The sequence below is a fragment of the Oryza brachyantha genome, chromosome 3 (genome assembly GCF_000231095.2).
Source record: "Oryza brachyantha chromosome 3, ObraRS2, whole genome shotgun sequence".
Classification (NCBI taxonomy): Eukaryota; Viridiplantae; Streptophyta; class Magnoliopsida; order Poales; family Poaceae; genus Oryza; species Oryza brachyantha.
The window spans coordinates 8,874,571-8,895,673 of NC_023165.2; the positions used below are offsets into that span (position 1 = coordinate 8,874,571).

At 42.3% G+C, this 21,103-nt stretch overlaps 5 protein-coding genes and 1 non-coding gene across 11 annotated transcripts; 5 read left to right on the forward strand and 1 right to left on the reverse strand.

The window, feature by feature from the left end:
- Positions 1–2,996: 2,996 nt before the first annotated feature.
- Positions 2,997–3,503, forward strand: LOC121053782 (egg cell-secreted protein 1.3-like). The gene has a single exon (XM_040521539.1). It carries the CDS (start codon positions 2,997–2,999, stop codon positions 3,501–3,503), a length of 507 nt encoding a protein of 168 aa, XP_040377473.1.
- Positions 3,504–4,090: 587 nt separating this feature from the next.
- Positions 4,091–10,613, forward strand: LOC102717143. 6 transcript variants are annotated; one of them, XM_040521847.1, is made up of 13 exons: positions 4,091–4,435; positions 4,926–4,968; positions 5,545–5,598; positions 6,239–6,302; positions 6,474–6,563; positions 6,645–6,739; positions 6,853–6,891; positions 6,966–7,054; positions 7,161–7,239; positions 8,469–8,516; positions 8,650–8,867; positions 9,515–9,779; positions 10,552–10,613. In XM_040521847.1, exons 1-11 carry the CDS (start codon positions 4,236–4,238, stop codon positions 8,728–8,730), a joined length of 882 nt encoding a protein of 293 aa, XP_040377781.1. In that variant the 5' UTR covers positions 4,091–4,235; the 3' UTR covers positions 8,731–8,867; positions 9,515–9,779; positions 10,552–10,613. The 6 variants fall into 6 exon arrangements, with proteins under 6 accessions (XP_040377781.1, XP_040377780.1, XP_040377778.1 ...); XM_040521846.1 differs by lacking the exon at positions 10,552–10,613 and adding an exon at positions 9,982–10,310; XM_040521844.1 differs by lacking the exon at positions 10,552–10,613 and having other exon boundaries at positions 9,496–9,959.
- An 808-nt stretch (positions 10,614–11,421) lies between these two features.
- On the forward strand, positions 11,422–14,668 carry LOC102717420 (uncharacterized mitochondrial carrier C8C9.12c). Its single transcript, XM_006651219.3, has 2 exons — positions 11,422–12,513; positions 14,096–14,668. Exons 1-2 carry the CDS (start codon positions 11,731–11,733, stop codon positions 14,297–14,299), a joined length of 987 nt encoding a protein of 328 aa, XP_006651282.2. The 5' UTR covers positions 11,422–11,730; the 3' UTR covers positions 14,300–14,668.
- Positions 14,669–14,827: 159 nt separating this feature from the next.
- Positions 14,828–14,898, forward strand: TRNAG-GCC. The gene has a single exon. It is a non-coding gene; the product is annotated as a tRNA-Gly (tRNA).
- A 2,878-nt stretch (positions 14,899–17,776) lies between these two features.
- On the reverse strand, positions 17,777–18,794 carry LOC102714356 (uncharacterized protein At5g01610-like). Its single transcript, XM_006649869.3, has 2 exons — positions 18,445–18,794; positions 17,777–18,344 (listed from the first exon to the last, which is right to left on the reverse strand). The coding sequence occupies exons 1-2, from the start codon at positions 18,529–18,531 to the stop codon at positions 17,919–17,921; spliced, it is 513 nt and encodes a 170-aa protein (XP_006649932.1). The 5' UTR covers positions 18,532–18,794; the 3' UTR covers positions 17,777–17,918.
- A 337-nt stretch (positions 18,795–19,131) lies between these two features.
- LOC102714628 (40S ribosomal protein S7) lies at positions 19,132–21,058 on the forward strand. Its single transcript, XM_006649870.2, has 6 exons — positions 19,132–19,188; positions 19,312–19,403; positions 19,495–19,568; positions 19,677–19,800; positions 20,285–20,467; positions 20,744–21,058. The coding sequence occupies exons 2-6, from the start codon at positions 19,329–19,331 to the stop codon at positions 20,864–20,866; spliced, it is 579 nt and encodes a 192-aa protein (XP_006649933.1). The 5' UTR covers positions 19,132–19,188; positions 19,312–19,328; the 3' UTR covers positions 20,867–21,058.
- The last annotated feature ends 45 nt before the right edge of the window (positions 21,059–21,103 follow it).

Genomic DNA, 21,103 nt, shown 5'->3' on the forward strand with positions numbered 1-21,103 from the left:
TGCTGGGAGAAACTTCTAGGGACATGTGTCACGCTCACTATTGATGAAATAATATATAAAAGAGAAAAACAATTATTACTCGAAAACACCTCGAGAAAAATGGTTTATACGTATGATTTGTTATACTATGTCCATCGTGTCGGTTTCCATTAAGACTGCCCTCACACGGTTAGCACTCCACTTCCTCTTCATTAAACTAAGGCGCTAACACTTAATTGCACATTACTCCTTTATGTCTAATGATCTTTTGCCTTCTACATCCTCAAACTCAAAAGTCGGTCTCCTCGCCTACGTACACGTTACAAGTCGCATCATGTTAAATACCGGCAGCTTACCCCCGCTGCCCATGCACCGGCACGTCACACATCTACGCATTGACGCATACTAGTCGCGGATCTTGTTATTATTAATATTATAAAATTATTTTAATATATATTTTTTTGAAATCTCATGCTTTATTGAAGCTGGAGGCAAAGTACATGAGATAGAAATACATCAGGTGAAGAAAAAGATAGCATAGCCCAGTGTGGGCAGTGGGAACTGTCAGTTCCGTGATTTGCATTTTGACAAAGGAGAGTTGGCTGTGAACTAAGAGGATTTGTTCGGGCTTTATGAGCTAAATCGTCTGCAACTATGTTGAGCTGTCTTAGGATCCAACGAATTTGAAGATTGGAGTCTTGAACAGTTAGCCGAAGTTTGAACCAAAGTGGTAGTAGACTCCAGTGCAGTGGGTTGGAGATATAATCTTTCCTAGTAATCGCATTTGCAATCCCTGCATTATCTGTTAGAAACCAAGAAAGAGAAAAATTTTGCATGTCACACAGCTTATAGGCAAGTTTAAGGCACCCAGCTCTGCTTGCATCGGGGAAGAGTAATTATTTGAATGAGCCTGAATAAACACAGCTTCATGAGTTGTGGAGTTATGAATGAAGATCCCCAGGCCTGCAACATTTGAGTTCCAGGAAGCATCGACAAAGCAGTGAATTCCAGGAGGAATATGACGATCAAAAGGGGCAACGACAGTAGACAGTAAACTTTCTTGTTGGCTATTTCCTTCATGCATCATAATTTTCCGGAAATTAGTTGACATGGCTTCTGCTTGTATACAAACCTGTGTTGGGTCACCCTCAATAGAATTAAAGCATTTATTGTTACGGGCTTTCCAAATGTGCCACATTAAGATCAGGATTTTTTGCATGATATGATCAGACTTAATATTTGCCAACAGGAAATAAACAATCTGAGGGAAATCTTCAGCATTTGGGATCAGAGTTGTATTAAAGTGAAAAATTGAAGCTATCCAAACTAGCTTCAAATTAATATTTTTATTTAATGTGTTGTTTTACTTCTAGATAGATATTAAAATTAAAACATAATTTTTATATTTATTTATTCTCTTTATTTCATATAATAAGTTACTTCAGTTTTTCCTAAATTGAACTTCACTAAGTTTAATAAAATTTATAGAAGGACCAATTTCGTTGTTTAACCTGTTTCGAATTCTAATACTGATTTTACCCCTAAGCCACCAAAATCTTAGGATCGGCCCTGCAGCCATGGTCGTCAGTCGCACGATTTGGTGACTTCTATGCCATGTTCACCGGCACATGGTTGTCTCTACCTCGCCCCTGCCATGGCCTCTACTCCCACCCCTTGCCCTTCGCTGCCAGAGGTCGTGGTTCCTATTGGTGCTTGCTCCATGCTAGACACCGTTGGATTTGGCTGGTCAGCTGGTGAAAGGGGCACCGAGAAGGAGAGGAAAATTTGTTGGTGGAGAAGATGATGTCTTTTGGTCCGTTTAGTTTGGAGTGATTGTGGGAGGGGTCGTGGATAATTCACACTTTTGTGTATTGGACATAGGTGTGTCAAAAAAACTAATTTTTATAACGCGCACAGGAAAAGGAATTGAAAGAAAGAAATATAACATGTTGGTGACGATGGAAGACTAACCAGGAATCATTGGCAGATAACTGTTTTTTCTAATGTATATAGCCAAAAAAAAGAAAATCAAATATTGACGACGGTGGAGGACTAACCAAGAAGAGTCGTCCGTAGATCTCACCAAAAGTTCACCTATTTGGATACAGTAACAGTTGAGAGTAATCCTAGAAGATATATTTATTATAGGAAAATTTGCAACCGTGCGATTATAATTTTGCCTTTATTTTTTTATTTTATGTTTTTATTATGCGGTCCTAATATAACGTTGATTTTCTGAAAACATATATAGATATCGAGAGTTTTATTTCAAGCGATCGGAGTGAGAGGACTTTTTCTAATTTACCGGTAGATGAGTTGTTCGTTTTCAGAGGGGTTGGTAGGAATACGAGGACGTGGTTTAACCGGTGGATTAAGGAGACACCCTTTCATTTCATGAGTGATTTTTTGGGTCTGTGATTGCGTTTTTCTAAAAAAACAAGAGTGAAGTGCACCAACGGTCTCTAAACTTATGTGCATGTGTCATCTAAGTCCCTGAACTCTCAAAATATATTTTTTGGTCCCCGAACTTATCCGCGGTGTCATATAGGTTCAAACGGACTCCGACCCGTTCCATCCGCTGACGTAGCATGTCACGATGGCGCCTACATGTTGGCAGGGCTATGTGGGTCCCACATGTCAGTATCTCTCCTCCTTATTCTTTTCTCTCTCTTCTCGTAGGCATGCCACGTCAGCGGATGAAGCGGGTCGGAGCCCATTTGGACCTATATGACACTCTCGGACAAGTTCAGAGACTTAAAAATGTATTTTGAGAGTTCAGGGAACTAGATGACATATACACACAAGTTTAGAGACCGCTGGTGCACTTCACTAAAAAAACAAATTGGCAAAGACACATGCATAGTGTACAGTAGATGAGGAGGCGCCTGCATGGTGCGAGGTGCGTTTGCATGATGCACGTTACGGTAGATGAAGAGACGCTTGCATGGCCACGTTAAATACCGGCAGCTTATACCCCGCTGCCTTCCACATCTACGCGTACCTCCAGCACTAGAGCCATGGCGTGTTTGGGCCGTTTCCTGCCCGTGCTCCCGTTCCTGCTTCTCGCCGTCATCACCACCACCATCGCCGGGGTGGCGGCCGACGCTCGGCCGGCTACGGCGCAGGTGCCGGGGCTGGGGCTGGCGCGGCGGCTGGCCAACGGCGAGGGGGCTCAGCAGCAGTGTTGGGAGGTGCTGATGGAGATCAAGTCTTGCACGGGGGAGATCATCCTCTTCTTCCTCAACGGCGAGGCGTACCTGGGCCCCGGCTGCTGCCGCGCCATCCGCGTCATCCAGCAGAGCTGCTGGGCCACCGACGCCATGCTGTCCGTCATCGGGTTCACCCCCGAGGAAGGGGACATACTCAAGGGCTACTGCGACGACGAGGGCGGCGCCGGCGGGCAACAGCACGAGCCGTCGCAGCCCCACGCTGCCGTGACCCTGGACTGCGTCGCTGCCTGCGAGATCGCCGCCGCCGCCGTGCCCGTGCCCGGCGGAAGGAAGAGTTTGCCGCTGCACCATTAGCTACACACGTACTATCGCAATGCCCACGTCGATCTGTCCACGTCCACACTAGCTCGGGAATTGTCTGGGTTTTGTGCAACCTTGAGTTGCAGAATCTCCCGTGCTTTTCCAATATAAAAATAAATTATGTTTGTGTGTTTAATTTTAAGGAATGATCAGCAGCGATCCATCCTTAGTCAAGTGAACACGTTAAAGAGTATATAACCTATTGATTGATCCGAGTAATCACTAAGATTCTAAGTTTAAATCTTCGTAGAAAAATAATTTTAGATTATGTTATTTAAGGGTTAATTTCTCTACTTGGGCTCCCGAATAAAAAAAAAAGAACACGTTAAAGGGTTAGAGTAGTGAGCGACACTAATGTGGTTACGAACATGCGAAACAGTGCAAAACGTTGGACAGTCGGTGGTACAGTGCACGGTACGAGTCGGACTCGGACCTGACCACGGGCGCGGCAAGCCTGGGCCCGCACTGTCACGGGCACGTGGGCGACTGGGCGGTGCACCCAGGCCAGGAGGAGGAAGGCGTAGGAGGGACACGTGAAATCGTCCCGCGTGGTCGTGTATTCATGTGCCGCAAACGTCCGAACAGTAAACTCGAGCCACACCGTCGCGTCGCGCGGGGGGCGGAGGAACCGGAGCGGAGCTCTGGGCCGGCGCCGGCCTCGCCGCCGCCTCGCTTGCTCAGTCGCGCCCCTCGCCCTCGCCCTCGCCCTCGCCGCCGCCGCCGGGGATGCCGTCGCGCGGGCAACGCCCGCTGCTGCTCCTCGCGGTCGCTTGCGGGTTTGGCCTCCTCATCTGCCTCGCCGAGGAGGAAGGCGGCGCCGGACCCGGACCCTGTGAGCTCTCCGTCGCTCACGGAGGCAGGCTCTACAGCTTCAGCCTCGCGTCGCCGACGCCGGCGCACCGCCACGGCATCCTCAGCGAGGACGGGTACGTAGCTAGGCGCCACCCGGCCACCCGCCGGTCACCACCTTTCGAAACTGCTCGCTCCTTTCCCTTCCACCGAGATGGGAATATGGGTAGCTCGGGGTCCTCGTGCTTCTCAATTTTCGGGGACGTGTGCCCCTTGCGCAGTTGTGCTTAGCGAAATACGCACGTCGTGTTTGGCCGTCTCTTAATAGTTTTGTTTCAGTTCGTTGGTTGTAGTATCAGTGATGAAAGTACTCCACGTTTATGCCCATTAGTATATGATAAAGGTGACCTTGGTATGAGAGTGAATAACAAATCTGCCTAGGCGCTTCGCTCTCCTCACAATCTCTCTCTTCCAACTGTGCAGAAAATCATATGTCATTAGCTAATAGTAAGCAAATTTTCCCTTACTGCATTTGCCCTTATTAGTGTCATGCCTCATGTGCACAACAAGCTATCTGCATTTGAGTGTGTGCCATAGCAATTTACAAATAAGCATCTTGTGTTTCAGGTTTTACAAGGTGGCTGTGAATGATTCAGTGCTCTGGTTCCAGGTTTGTTTTAGCAGTTACTCTTTCTGCGTGAGCAGGGCGGACGTAGCCCTAAAATTGAGTGGGGGCACCTTATTAGGATTGTTAGCGTGCTGAAAACTTTTTTACTTAATTGCACATTACTAATACACTAAGTATTAAATTTGAGTGGGTCCTAGGACCCCACTCATTGTACTTTGGATCCGCCCATGTGCGTGAGTTCTTTTTTTAATCTGTAGCTTCTGTTTCACTTGATTGGTACTTCATTCATTTCAAAATATAAGACATATTTTGGTTCATTAGGACAAAGATTTAACCACGATTACTGTATTAGAATATAAGTGTTATGACACAAAATTAATATTATTAGATTCGTAAACAAAAGTACTTTCTAATGATTATACTTTTATGCCACATAAGTGATATATTAGTAGAGTAATCTTTGGTCAAACCCTTATCCTAACTAAACAAAACACATCCTATATTTTGAAATGGAGGTAGTAATTACAAGTAAGACACTCTTGTATTAAAGGACCACTGAGTTTGAAATAATTGATGGTTGCATTGCATCTGATTGTTTTATTTCTTATGCGCGTGCAGCTGTGCGATCAGATGATATTCAACTTTGACCCACCTGTTTGTCTTAACTGTGAGGTGCTCCCTTTGCTCTGACTATCATATAACCGCACACCTTTCAGAAATGATCAACAATATGTTTGCTGTGTTAAGACATATTATTGAAAGCATAATTATGCATGTCTTTTGGTGCTATTCTCTATGTTGCATGTGGATACTATATTTGGTTTAGCTCATCCTTTCCTTGACAAGACATGCCTGCTAATACATAAAATGGTGATCACTATAATGCATCAATGTTATATTGTTATTTCTGAAGTTCATACATATACATTAGTTTGTGTTTCATCTGTCATCCACAAACATTTGCTATTGGCTATTGCAGTAAGAACTCCATTTACTGTATTGCAATGAGTCAGTTGGGGGTCACAGGTTCACATTTTGCTGCTGAATATCCAGTTAACATTAAGAATTGGCCTATCCTTCATGGACCATAAACATTTCCGCATGCGAGTGGATGCTCTTGCAGATGTACATGGACATTTGAGCCATGCTTGTGTCGTGGAATAACCTCATAAGTGCATTGGCAGTGTTCACATATGTTGGTGCATCAATTAATTTACCTATGTGTTTAGGTCCATTTACCTTGATTTCAGTTTTATCTATACATATGCACCAAAAGCTTTATTATCTAACCCTTTTTTTTTTACCAAACTAGGACTGTGGTGGTCCTCTAAGGTGTGGCACCCAATGCAGTGCCCTTGTATCAAATAACCGTAGAGGTAGTTTTTTCTCCTCATTAGTCATACTCAGCAATTATTCCCTTCTGTCCCTTTTATCCTGCATCAGGAATAATACTGCTGACAAAAATGAAGCACTCTTCACAATGAAATTCTTAGTGACAATCTCTGTTTCAAACTTAATAGCATTGTTGTATTTTATTTTGGTGGCAGATATTGGCATTCAGCATTTTGCTATTTCTGCAGGATATGATGTTTGCACAACTATTGGAAGAGTATCTAAATCCCATATATCTCTAATTGGTAAGGAGTAAGGACCATTATTTATATATCTTTCACAAATATCTTTTCAACACAAAACTTAGATGTTTCTTGGAAAGTCAGACGAGCTTAATCCTCAAAAGGGTGTTGTTGTCAAGATGTTCTCATCAAAGTGCTCTATTTCTGTTTACATCTTTTGTGATACAACTGTAGCCCAAGTAAGTTGACTCTTCTTTCATATACTAGTTTCTTCAGGTTCATATTTCCTATTTGTGATCTCTGTTGCATTCTTATGTTATTATGCCACATTTATCTTTCGCTTGTTTTGCAGGTATCGACTGAATTTGTTCTATCAGGAAGTTGTGACTATGTATGCAAACATAATTTATGGTGCAATTTTTGACAGATTTTATCCTGAACTTATAACATAGTTGTTTCTCATAGGCTACAACACTTAGACATCCTTCTGGTTGTGCACGGTCCATGGCTGCTTCTGGAAATGGATGGGGCTGGTTAGCCATTTCATTTGTAACGTATGTCTTTTTAGTTGTCTCTTGTCTGTATCAAGTTAGTTGACAGTACACCATTGATGGATCTAGATTCTGAGTTCTGATTTGACTAAGGTTTTACATTTTGCAGAATTTTTTGTCTTCTTGGAGGATACATTTTGAGTGGTGCAGTTTATAGATATTATTTCCTTGGCATTCATTCTGTAGAGGTAAAGTCAGTATTTCACAAATTCCTTGAACTTAGTTTAGAATACCCATCATGCTGCTTCCGTATTGTTTTCCTGGAAAAACTATTTGGAACTCTCAAAATAGTTTTCCTACTTGTATGCTTTGATCTTTGGCTTGTAATTTTTTTGACTGACCGCCTTTAATGAATGAGTTACTTATGGCAATTCCAACAATCAAGTTATTTCATTTGATAGGTATGTCTTTTAAGTGCTAGTTCCTGCAATTTCTATACTCCTATAAAAAGGAGTGGTGGCGGTGCCACCACCACCTACCCTCACTACAGTTTTACAATTTAGCTCGTAAATTTCTTGATATTAAAAACTAGTTAAATGTAAATTGATATCTACATATAAAATGAAATTAAGGTGACTATTTCATATAAGAAAATTTGATAACACATCATAAAATCTGTAGCAAAGCACGAGTATTTAACTAGTATAAGAAAAGATTCCATCTGTTCCAAATTTCGGGTCAGATATTGTTTAAACTCTGAACAACATGTTGTTTAGGTCTTGTAGCTACATCTATGCATCTATCAAATCTTCTGCTTAAATCTATTAGATCAACTAGTCTTTGACCAAGTACAAGTAGGCCAAGGTAGATTAACTACCTGAGTTAAGAAAAATATAGTTCACTAAAAAATGTTAAAGGTTTAAATTGTATTCCCTCCGTCCCAAAATATAACAACTTCTAACATTCAAAATTTTGGGACGGAGGTAGCGACTAGCAAATAAGTTTAGGGGCCAAAAGTTTCAGCTTATTTTCAATTAACTTACTGTGCAACAAGATAATGGGTAGCAATGTGAACATTTACTCTCATGAAAAAGTTCAGTTTAGTTCAGTTAGGTCCTTAAGCTCTAGTGCATTTCTTTGTTGTAATTGCTATTAATTCAATTGAATTTGCCTCCTTGTCTTTCCTTTACTAACGAACATAAGAGAAGATGACAACCACAGCAAAACAAGCTAAAAGGAGCTAAAAAGGCAAAATGAATATATATAGAGAAAACTAACGCACAGTTTACCCTTTGAAAATGTGAAAGATGAACACTTAACTGAAACATAAATTGTTAGTGTAAAATGACGTTTTTGTGAGCCGTTAATTTGTAAACCTTTTTGGTCCATGACAAATTTACTGAACCACTTTAGAAGTTCATTTATGACTCATTTTGATGCCTCCTAATCCAATTCACACTCTGTTATGTTTTTCCAGGCCATTCCAAACCTGGAATTTTGGATCAGTTTGCCACAAACCATAAAGGTTAGTTAAGTGTTTTTGAATTATTTTTGGAATTTAAGTGTTCCTGCTGAGATAGCTAGAACTACTTTCCTTTGATAAGACGTTTTGACCCACCTCAAATATATCCTTATGTCCTGTCCATCCATCCGTCCAGAGCATGTTATTACCTTCAGCAAGAAGTGCAAGAGGTCGTAACAGACAGATTGAAGATCCATATGCTCCTGTAGACCATTGAGAAAGAGACATCCAACAAAACCGTATCGCCTACTGTACAGTTGACAAACATATATGGACTAGGAGAAGGAGAGCACAGTTGACAAACATATATGGACTAGGAGAAGGAGAAACTTTTTATATATGCCAGTATGTCAGGTACTACCTATGAGTCTATGAATGATTTAGACCTTGTTTGCAATATTTCAGCCATGATCAGGATTAAGTCAATAGGTCCATATGCTACATCTTTTTGTGTTTTGAGATGATGAGAAGCTTCTTACGAGTTCAACAGATGATGATTTCCTATTTATCCACATGGGATTATTGTTATCGGTGTGTAATAGGAGGTGTTATGGTCATAGTGCGACCACATTCATTTTTTAGATACTGTTATGTATGTATAATGATTTTTTGCATAGCTCAGAAAACTGATGACAACTTAGCTTGCTCTTCTGCTTAAGCAGAATTCTGTGGGGACTTGCTACACTCCCTCTCCCTGTGTCTCTCACACACATCACTTTTCTCTGTTTGGTTCACTGGATAATTTGCCAGATTTGCATATGGCCAGTGAGGAGTGCAATCTCCCGTACCAAGTTGTTTCACTCACTATCTACCAAATACTTGTGCATATGATCAAATGGATTTAGAAATATGAAATGATAGTTTTGCATGTTTTGATGTTATTTTTCTCTCTGCTTGTTTCTTGCAAACTAAATTCCAGAAGATGCCATTGTAATCTTCATCGACAATCATTCTATTTAGAGCAACTTTTACAGATATTTAGCACTACGGTTTTTTTACAGTTATGGGCAACTGCTTGTGCTGTACGCGTGGGCAAGAGAAAAGATAAGATTGGAACCTCCAATGGCTTGTTCTATATTTGTTCTATTATAACGTGTGGAAGTCACACACCTTTTGGCCTTGGCCACAACTTTTGGCAGATAAATTGTGAAATCTAGAAATCAGTGCACTGAAGACAGGTGAATCACTCTTGTGAGGACTGAGGACATACTGAACATGATGTGACTGTATTCTCAGTAGTGGACCAGATTATTATGCAGAAGGATGGTAATTTTCTTCCTTGTCATTCCTTTAGCTTAGAAAGTGATGTAACTATTTTTCATGAGCCAGCACAATAAGGAATCTTTTAAGTATTTGTACCCTTGTTTTATCTTCTACCTCTCAAACTTGAGTTGGAGCTGCCTTTTTGTATAGATAAAGATGCTTGCTTCTACCATTGTGATCGTTGTGCATCGATGGTTGTTTTCAGAATAATATGAACACTCAGAGGTAGCTTCGCTGATCTGAATTGCTGTTGCGTGATTGTGCGATGCGCTGCTTTGGATGCTGGTGCAGATGCACCATTCTGATGTGATGGGGTGGTGAAGATGAGATTTTATTGCTCAGTCTAATAGTAGTAGGTACCTAGTTCCATGAAATTTTCATGGTCACTCATTCTCAAGCGTGTACCGTTCTGTTTTGTCCTTGGCAGATCAATTCTGCAGGCTTGAACCTTTTTAAGTTCTGAGTTATATTGAAGGTTCTGTTATGGAAATAACCTCTCATATGATATTTGATTTTATCGATCTACAGTACAACTTACCTGCCATTCTCTCTTTTTTATTATATTATAAGACGTTTTGACACTATCTAGATTCATGCAATGATCAGGAATATGTTTTATATATGTGTTCAGATTTATTAGCATATGTATCAACCGAGAAAAAAAACCAAAAAATCTTATAATATGGAATACTATCATATTGCTGCATAAACAAACCAAAAAAGGGCTCCTTGCTACTCCTATGATAAATAATTTGAACCATGAAATTTTCTGTAGCTTGCAGTCGTTCTGTTGCCGAATATTCCGTTGGGCCGATACCATAATGGCTGGAGATTTACAGACTTCCACCAGCTAGGAATATCTGCTTCAACTGTTTGGTCAGTAACACTTGACCATTCTAAATTTTACTCCTCGCTATTTTTCCATGGGCAGAGGTCTTCTTTTTGTTTTTTTGGTAATGTGTGTGTTGGTTAAGGACTATTGTATGCCCTACTAACTAGGCGACAACTGGCCACTGGATCTAGCTTGTTGTGTTGCTGCGTCATTTTTTCATATATTACTCCGTTGTTTTTGGAGGAACATCCTGTAAGCCTCGCCTCCCCGTGCATTGGCAAGTTGCTCTTCTACTACTACTCTGGTTAGGCTTCTTTTATAAAGATCATGTGAGCTCAAAGCAACAGCTTTTCGGTGTATATAGTAACTAATCGCTGCGATTCTTTTGTATTCTTGACTTGCAGATCCCTATGTTGGACTTGCCTTTCTTCTGTAGTACATCACTTGCACAAGGCAGATGGAGGTTGTACAGCTATTATTATGTCAAGGAAGTAACATCATGGTGACAACTGGGCAATTAAATTTTCATTAGAAATCCATGATAGCCAGGTCAAACACCCTAAAATCAGCATACATATACGAATAAAAATTAGATCCCCGCGTACCAGATCAGAGTTGGATCAGAACTTGATCTCTAGGATGTGAAATAGGACTCAGTTTTCTCTTGCTCTTCTTAAACCAAATACTAATCACCAAAGATCATAGACTTTTGACACGACCCGATGCGTACAAAATAACGGAAATATTAAACAATTTAAATAAACCATACAAAAACTAAATAAATATTTTATCATCATATAAAAATACAAATAAATACTACTAGTACACTAGTGCTGCTCCAATAAGAAAAAGAAACATAAACTAGAAAACAAAACGATTGCCCGTTCGGAAACGGGAGAAGCTGACGGGAGGAGGAAAAATTGGGGAAGAAACCCGAGCCGAGCAAGGGCACGGCGGGCAGGATGCATCGAGATCGATTTGACCACCAACTCTTCTTCCCCCTCGCCCCCTCCTAAATGGCGACATCTTCTCCAAATCTCCATTTATCTCATCCTCCTCTTCCTCGCCTCCTCCGCTCTCTCGTCAATCGTCTAAACCCTAACCCTAGCGCAGCCCCTCTCCATGGCCGCGGACTACCGCACCCCCGACCGCCTCCTCTCCGCCGCCGCCGCGGAGGGGCAGGCGCAGCAGGACCCGCCCAAGCCGGTGCTTGGGGTCGCCGCAACCCATGACGGCCTCCGGTTCTGGCAGTACATGCTGGCCGGCTCCGTCGCCGGCGTCGTCGAGCACACGGCGATGTTCCCGGTCGACACCCTCAAGACGCACATGCAGGCCGGTTCGCCGCCCTGCCGCCCGGTCCTGTCGCTGGGGGCGGCGCTGCGCGCCGCCGTGGCTGGCGAGGGCGGCGTCATGGCGCTGTACCGCGGGCTCCCGGCGATGGCGCTCGGCGCCGGCCCCGCCCACGCCGTCTACTTCTCCGTCTACGAGTTCGCCAAGTCGCGGCTCTCTGACCGGGTGGGGCCGAACAATCCCGCGGCGCACGCCGCGTCTGGGGTGCTCGCCACAATCGCCAGCGACGCTGTGTTCACCCCGATGGATACCGTCAAGCAGCGGCTCCAGCTAACGAGCAGCCCGTACACGGGCGTCTCGCACTGTGTCCGGACCGTGTTCCGTGACGAGGGCCTCGGGGCGTTCTTCGCATCCTACCGGACCACGGTGGTAATGAACGCACCGTATACAGCTGTACACTTTGCAACCTATGAGGCAGCGAAGCGGATGCTCGGGGACATGGCCACCAACGAGGAATCGCTAGCCGTGCACGCCACCGCTGGAGCTGCAGCCGGCGCGCTCGCGGCTGCAGTCACAACGCCGCTCGACGTTGTCAAGACGCAGCTGCAGTGTCAGGTGAGGATCTCTATGAATATTGTTTGTGCTTTACCAAACGGTGTCAATTTTAACGCCATCTAATAATTTTGAAGCTGATTTAGTGTGTTGTGGTGAGCTGCTCACTTGCTCAGCAAAAGGATGATTTTTTGTGCTTTTAAGTCGTTTTTATTGATCTCCAAGATTGTTGGAGTCAATTTGTACAGTGAAGGAAGTGGCGATTGCTATGCGTAAGGTGCTATGTAGCATTAGTTTCAGTGTGGAAGGCTATTTATAGAGAAGCAATTTTGGGTATCAGGCAGACAGGCACCATCTGAGGTCAGTTAGATTGTAGGGAAGGGAATTATGAGCTCATTCAAAGCTCCAGTATTATCTCTCTTAGCTAAGCACTTGAAAAGCGATGCATATCCTGAGTTAGATTGTAGTTCTAGTGATATGTCTGGATTTATTCCTGCCGAAGGAAAAAAAATGAAAATAAGTTAACATAAATTCAAGTGCCACAACTTCTTGGCTTCTTACCACTGTATCCTGGCAGAAACAGTATCATAATATTGTTTACTGATCTACCGTGTTTACTGAAACAGGCCTTTCCAGCGTCAGTCTCTGTGTAATAATAAAGATGATGTCAAACCAGTTATCAAAGTTGATAAGGGAGGATAGTTACAATATAAAGAGAATTTGGAAAATACCATTGATAAGTGAGTTGCAAAATATAAAAGATCATGTCTATCTAGAAATCACCCCTGGGCAGATTGCAGTAAAAAGTAAAACAAGCCCATAAGTATAGGTTTACTTATCATCTGTTGCAACTGTTATTTTTTGTCATCATAATTTATTCTTGCCCTTCAAAGCTAACAAAAGTTGACTCTAACATAATATCCTTTTACTTTGATTAACTTTCTAGCTCTGGTATCCAAGATTATCTATCTGTTAAACACTATATCATCAGTACTCCCTCTGTTCCAAAATATAAGCATTTGTAGGATTCAAATTTTATACCACAATATAGGCATTCATCTGCTGATTTCATGATTTCCCTGATTCCAATAAACCTTCGGCCAATCAAGTGCTTGGAAAGGGAATTGGAATGTAAGCAATTCAAAATTTGACTACTGGAGTGACTAAAATAGAATCTTTTGACTAAACCTTATTATTTGCTAAACAACATAGAAATGCTTGTAGTCTAGAACAGAGGTCGTAGTATTTGTCGGTTCTGTTTCACCGTCAGTCTGTAGGAGGACAAGCTGAAAAGGATGTATGTTCCCCCATCTGTCTTCCCTTCTGCACTTGCATGCTGTAGGATATATTATACAGTGGCACCTGGCTTGTGGCTCACATTTGCTGCCATTTACTAGTTATTTGACTTATTATCTGTAGCTAATCAAATGGTGGTGTATACTCACAACTTGTCCACAGTTGCCTTCTAGTCATATTACAGGAATACCATTATTCTGTAAGATGTGCCTGTTCTTACTTTTGTTTTTTTTTCTAGCACTCGTCTACTTAAGTGTGGGTAATTTCTTCTGTTTTTGTTTTTTGTTGAATGAGGTCACCTACCTTTTTTCGTTGACAAGATAGTAATAACACCCATTTTGATGATCAGGGTGTGTGCGGCTGTGAGCGCTTCACAAGTAGCTCCATAGGGGATGTGTGCAGAACAATCGTAAAGCGTGATGGCTATGTTGGGCTCATGAGAGGATGGAAGCCAAGAATGCTGTTCCACGCACCTGCGGCCGCTATCTGTTGGTCGACATATGAGGCCTCAAAGTCATTCTTCGAAAGGTTCAATGAGAAAAGAAGGAAATAATCTGAAAATTCCTTCAGAGGCTCAAAGCCCATGTATTTTCTTGAAGTCAATATACTTCTATACTGCCCCATACATCCACAGCTGACAAAACGAGGCAGCCCCCAGATGCGGTTGTGATGCTGCATGTCTGCGATCCTTGTGGAATGATGCACTGTCATACTGTGCATCAAAACATGTCTAAAGATAGATCTATGTACCTTGTATTTCATTTCAGCTAAGTTAATGTATTATTTTGCCTGCTGGGTCGAGATAATAATTACAAGGATATTTTTGCCAATTTTGATCAGAATCACTCAGTGTACTCTATCCTTCTGTTGGCACCCGTGAGCCAGATTGTTGATGCAATGGAATGAAGTTTTGGTTTTGTAAGTTATGAAGTGCTGTTATGTTGCAATTTGTTATCTGCCTAGTTTCTAGCCATGCAAGTTGGAAATGAATATTGTTAAAATCCCGTTGGTAGTATTGTTGGATACTTAATAAGGGATAGATCACCAACTAGGTAGTTAGAATGAATTTGATTTCACGTTGGCACCAGTGGTCTAGTGGTAGAATAGTACCCTGCCACGGTACAGACCCGGGTTCGATTCCCGGCTGGTGCAGAATATGTTTTTTATCTCATTTTCTCCCTATTCTATATGGAAGTATGAATAGTTCTTTTGGGGAAATTTAGCTATTTTTTACTGCTCCTTTTCATTCCGAAATAGATGATTACTTTGACCAATTTTAAATAAATTAGCACCCATCTTTCTATTTATATTTATAAACCAAAATTTAATTTTTTAACTTTAAATTTGGAGTTGGTTTGGAGGTTTATCGTAGTTTATTTTTCAGCTTTGTTTTTAGATAGCTAAGGGCATGTATATAAAAGTTATATTTATAAAATGACATGGATGCTCAATTAACCCCTACTACTCATAAAATGACATGGATGCTTCTAGCTATTTACCATTTTAGTTTAATTTGGTTTATTTCCTTACAAGTTTCAAAGTAATAATCACTTACTTTAGAACGGATTTTTTTTTTACCAAAATGATCATTTTAAGATGTATTTGGAAAATTTTCAAATGCCTCATTTTAGTTTTGTACTTACGTTTTTCCGAAAAACATGATTTCTTAACTATATGTTACTTTTTTTTTCTTATGTCGATTTGGTAAGCTCCGTATCGATTTGGTTACTTCGGTTATAGTGCACATTCAGTTATCAAAAAGCCATGACCAAAATTAGTTTGAGAAAAGACAAGACCAAATAATTCGGTTTTGATTTCGGTCATCATCAAAATTTTAACAGATTGTTGTTACAACAAAATATCACAGGTTTTGGAGAAAAAAAATGATAGCACCTCTCCTCTTTTATGTCTTTTTTATAACATAAACAAATAAACATCACTAATCAATCATATATTCGGTTCTCATAGGTCAAAACACAAGCCAAATAACATAAGTAAGCATGCCTTTCGTTCATATCTGCGTAGTTGTACTGTTGTTTCATATTAGTTCGGTCATTTTGTTTTTCGGTTTACTGATAATTATAACTGCATTAATTGAAATTATTTTGGTTAGTCCAACTGATAATCAAACTGCCAACTGAATAATTTGGTTTCGATTAGTTCATTTTTCAGTTTTGCTTTTTTCCACCCATCACTAGTGGCGGAGCTCAGGCTTAGATATTGACAAGATGTTGATGCCAAATCCGTTGATATGTCATGCTTAGTATATGCGAATGCTTGAGAGTTTTTGTGTCGCTACAGTGCGAGACCTAAATCTTGATGAGATATTTTAGAACTGATAAGATTAAGAGTAAAATAAATCGATTGGCTATCGAGTCAATGGATATTTTAGAACATAGCTGATAAGATATCGATGTGCTAATGTTTTAGCCGATAGATTGAACAACCGACTTTTAAAGGCTTGGATCGACTTGAAGTTTGATAAAACTAACTCGGATAGTTAAATAAACAATAGATCCTTCGCTACCACCGGCTGAAAGCAACTTGCATATGATTCTTTTAAACCAATGCAACACTTAATAACTCGTCGGCTAAAATCTCGATAAAAAAATGATTTACGTCTACTAACTTTAGTAAAGTTGATTGGTGTAAACGTACCGTAGTAATGCAATGAACTATTAACTGACAGCTACCTCCAGACGATAACAAGCATATGCCTACCAATACGATCTATCTAATCTAGCTTATTAATAATAACTTTGATAGGTCAGACCGAACTAATGTGACATCAGATTACGCTTAATAAGAGATAGATTGATCAACTAGCAAACCTAAGCAAATTATCAATCTTATGAGCCGATGACTGATAACTTATCGGCTAGAACTCTGATAAAACAGTGAGTAAGATAAATCAATTTATTATAAACTATTTGATAAATGCAATTAAATGGATCAGACCAAACCGAGACAATACGAGATTGAAGATATCAAACAACAAACATCAAATCAACATAAATCCTCAAAGTAGTCAGCCATATCAACCTAAAATACAAGAGTAACTTAGAATCGAACTGATATAATCACTAGTAATGGTACAAATTTTGATCGAAATATTGGACCTAAGAAGAAAGTCTCAATCTAACCAATACAGTTAATAAGTAATTAACTAGAACAATCAAAGATAAAGCGTATCTTAAATTGAGACTAATAGAACAACTACCAGTCGTATAACCTGATCAGAATATTGGACTGAACCGAGTAAGTCCTAATCTTGTTGATATGATTGCCGGAGCTGGTGAACTTATGACTTAGGCCATGTTGTTTTCCCCCCCTTACTAACCTAGATTTCCTTATTTTTCACACGCATGTTTCCCGAACTGCTAAATGGTATATTTTCTGTGAAATTTTTCTATAGAAAAGTTGTTTTAAAAAACCTATAATCTATTTTTTAATTTTTATAACTAATAATTAGTTAATCATGTACTAATCTATTACTATGTTTTTCATGCTGGATAAGTTAACTTATACCGAACGTAGCCTTAGCCCCTATTGGAGATCGAAGTGATGCAGCTCCGTGTCGAGTTTCTAGTTTTGCCGGTGATAAATCCTTAGATAAGAGGATGGCGATGCGCCGAGAGTAGTTATTTATATGTGAGACATTTTACGGTGATCTCGTATGTACATATTTATTTTCATGGGTAAACTCTGGTCCGTATTGAACATGACACATGTTTTTCTTAAATAAAATAAAAGAAAACCTAAAAGTGATCGAACTCCAAACTCACGCATGTTTCCTAAATATAAAGGAAACACGTTCCCCTGACTGTGTTTTGGCGCCGACCACCAGCTTCTCAGCGCCTGGTTTATGCATTCACTGCGTATAAATTATCCCTCTTCCAAATGCATCCCTCTTCCAAATGCATATTGAACAGCTGAAGTAAGCATCTCTCTTCACAGGATGAATGAAGTCGTTTCCCCCACAAGTTATATATCACAAACGAAACATTAGCAACCACCGGATCTCAAGTACTAGTATGTACCAGCTGTTAATTCATAATCACAAAGTTGTTTCGTGGCAAATTACATAGAGACCTCTCTAACACACTGGATCGAGCAAGCACGCATTATTTCCTGAAACAAATCATCTGATCGCCCCAAGGGAAGCGATCGACCTAGAACTCCTCGACGATGATGCCGCCCCTGACGACCTCGTAGGCGTCACGGCTGCGCGACTTCTTGATGCCGGCGGTGAAGTGCACCTTGGCGGCGTCGGCCTTGACGGCGGTGACCCTGGCCCAGACGAGCACCTTGGTCTTGAGCCCCTCCACCTCCGCCAGCCTCCCCTTGTCCAGCGTGGCCGACACCGTGCTGTCGAACCGCAGCACGGAGCCGTCCCGGTAGCCGACCTCGCACGGCGCCGGGATGTGCACCGTCAGCCGCCGTGTCTCCGGCGCGAAGTCGTAGTTGGTCGCCTCCCGCGGGAACAAGCCCTCCGGCAGGTCGTGCTCCCGGAGCAGCTCCTGCAGCGGCTTCTGCATCTTCCCCTTGAGCTTGTTCACCAGCCACTTGGCTCCCTCGCCGACGCTCGTCGACAGCGACTGCACCCATCGGCGAAAGAAGGGAAGATCACTCATCAGCACAAGGAAAAAGAATTCGATGCAACAAACAAGGGCGGAAGAAGAAGAAGCAGAGATGGACATCGATGTCGTCGCCGGCGGAGGAGATCTCTTTGTTGGCCCTCTGCCCGAGCCAGTAGCCGCCGAGCTTGTTCATGATTTCGTCCATCTTTCTCTCTCGCCTCTCCAAGAAAACCTCTCCTGCGCGCAGCCGATCGATCGAAGAAGAAGAGGTCGAGGGAGGGGAGGAGGACGAGGAGCTCTTCTGCTGGTTGTCGCGTGCTTAGGTCGTTGGTCGCGACCGGATCAAAGCAGGAAGCGGATGAGGAAGGTGGCGATCCATTTCGCCGACGCGAAAGCGAACCGGTCTCTCTGCTGCTGCTGCTGCTGCACCGTGTCGTTGAGAAACTTAACTTTCTGCCACTCTAAAATCCGTAAGAGTGGCAAAAAGTTAAAAACCCCGTGTCGTTTGGTCGTCGGCGCGTGTTGAAAAAAACGTAACAGGCTGTGATATTCGTGGCTTCAGAGGTTGGGTCACCTCACCTTCCAGAAGTCTCCCCACCGAGCAGAAAGCCTTCCACGGAGAAGCCCACTAAGCCCACTGGACGGTAGGCCCAAGGCCCATGAACTATAGATATCACTCCACTAAACTGATGGACTTGTCTATGAGGCCTGGCCCATTGTCCCGCGACCAGCCGGCCGGCCGGACGGCCCATCGCAGCGATGGCTAGGGTTTATAAGTGCGCTCCTTGCCCACCCCGACGCCGCCTCCAAACCCTAGCGCCGGCGCCGCCACTTCCCTGCTCACTCGTCTCCTCGCGCGCAGGTATCAATCTATCCATCTCTATCTATCAATCCCTGCCTCTACAATTCATCTTCTTCTCGGGGCCTGCTTGTTTGCTGATCTGCCCTTGTGCGTGTGCGTGTCTCCGGATCGAATCTACGTCAGGGCCAGGCAAAGGGAAGATGTACACCGCGAGGAAGAAGATCCAGAAGGAGAAGGGCCTCGAGCCCTCCGAGTTCGAGGACTCCGTCGCGCAGGTGAGAATGCCTCCCTGGCGTGCTGCTGCTCTTCCGCTCTGGGATCCGTCGAGGTGTGTGTGGTCTGATTGTGGCGGCTGTGGTCTTGTAGGCTTTCTTTGACCTCGAGAATAGCAACCAGGAGCTCAAGAGCGAGCTCAAGGACCTGTACATCAACAATGCAGTGTAAGTGTGCCCGTGCTAATCCACTCGAACCTCCCTCCCGCGCGATTGATCTTGCAAGTAATAAGCACTTTGATGGTGTTTGATGTGATTGCGGATGTATGTGTGCAGCCAGATGGATGTTGCTGGGAACAGGAAGGCTGTTGTGATCCACGTGCCGTACCGTCTTCGCAAGGCATTCAAGAAAATCCACGTTAGGCTTGTCAGGGAGCTTGAGAAGAAGTTCAGCGGCAAGGTGAATTACGTCTTCCTCCTATATATTTCTGCACAAAATACGTTTTTGCTGGTTCTAAATCTTGTGTAGTGTCGGACTGTAAATCTGTAGATTATGCTGTGCAGTATTTAGCCGCAACATAAATACTGCCATTCTGAGTAGAGATTAAATGCTGCGCTTCTATAGAACATGGTGGTTTACCGGTAGCACCATTTGAGTTCCTCTGATGGAACCAAGCCTTAAACTTTAAAGCGTTTTCTGTTGTTGTACTAGCATAGTGCTGGCTTTCTGTATGGACGCTGGAATGTCTGATGTAGTCATTAACAGGCATGGGGTGTTGTGGTGTCTGGGCCTGTTAGATTTTGTGACCTCCTTTTGTTTGCAATGCCTGTCTATTTGTGCTATGCTTTGTAACCGTGGTGTCATATTGTTGTTGGAACTGTTCTCTGAAGAATTTACTATTAGTTGGAGGGTTTGTGTTGATATCCTCTTTTAACTTCAACAGGATGTTGTGATAGTTGCAACAAGGAGGATTGTGAGGCCTCCGAAGAAAGGCTCGGCTGTACAGCGCCCTCGCACCAGAACTCTAACTGCTGTTCATGATGGTGTCTTGGAAGATGTAGTCTATCCAGCTGAGATTGTTGGGAAGCGTATCAGATACCGTCTGGATGGTGCCAAGGTCATCAAGGTAGAAGCCACAGCTCTTTCTGTTCCGGAGATCTACAGCTTTCTATCATGTCTCTTAAATCGTCACTTCCATTATCTTTCGAGCTCATCAGTCGTTGCTTGTACAGCAGTCTACTAGCTGTAGTCTCCATTATAAGTTGCTAGCACTGAAATCATTAACCGAGATGTTCTTTGCCTCTCATTGGTGCAATGGGAAAGCTTAACTGATCCAGCAGCATAATAACACCACATTATATTTTCTATGTTAGTATTGATACATGTTTTGATCTATTTTCAGATTTTCTTGGACCCAAAGGAGCGCAACAATACTGAATACAAGCTGGAGACCTTCTCTGCAGTCTACCGCAGGCTCTGTGGGAAAGATGTTGCCTTTGAGTACCCTACGACTGAAAATGCATGAAGATGCATTCCTTGGATTGTTCCCAATGTATTCCAGATACCATAGTTTTGATGCCAAAGTTGATACTTCGGTATTTTCTACTTGGAGATGGCAAATCGACAATGTTAAAGTTTTGGGCATTTAAATTATAGACCTTTGTTTGGTTCTGTTAGCTTGTTTCAATCCATTGTTTGTTGTGGAATGTGCTTAACATCTATGGTAGGTTTAAAATCATGGCTAGCTATTTCATCTTTGCCT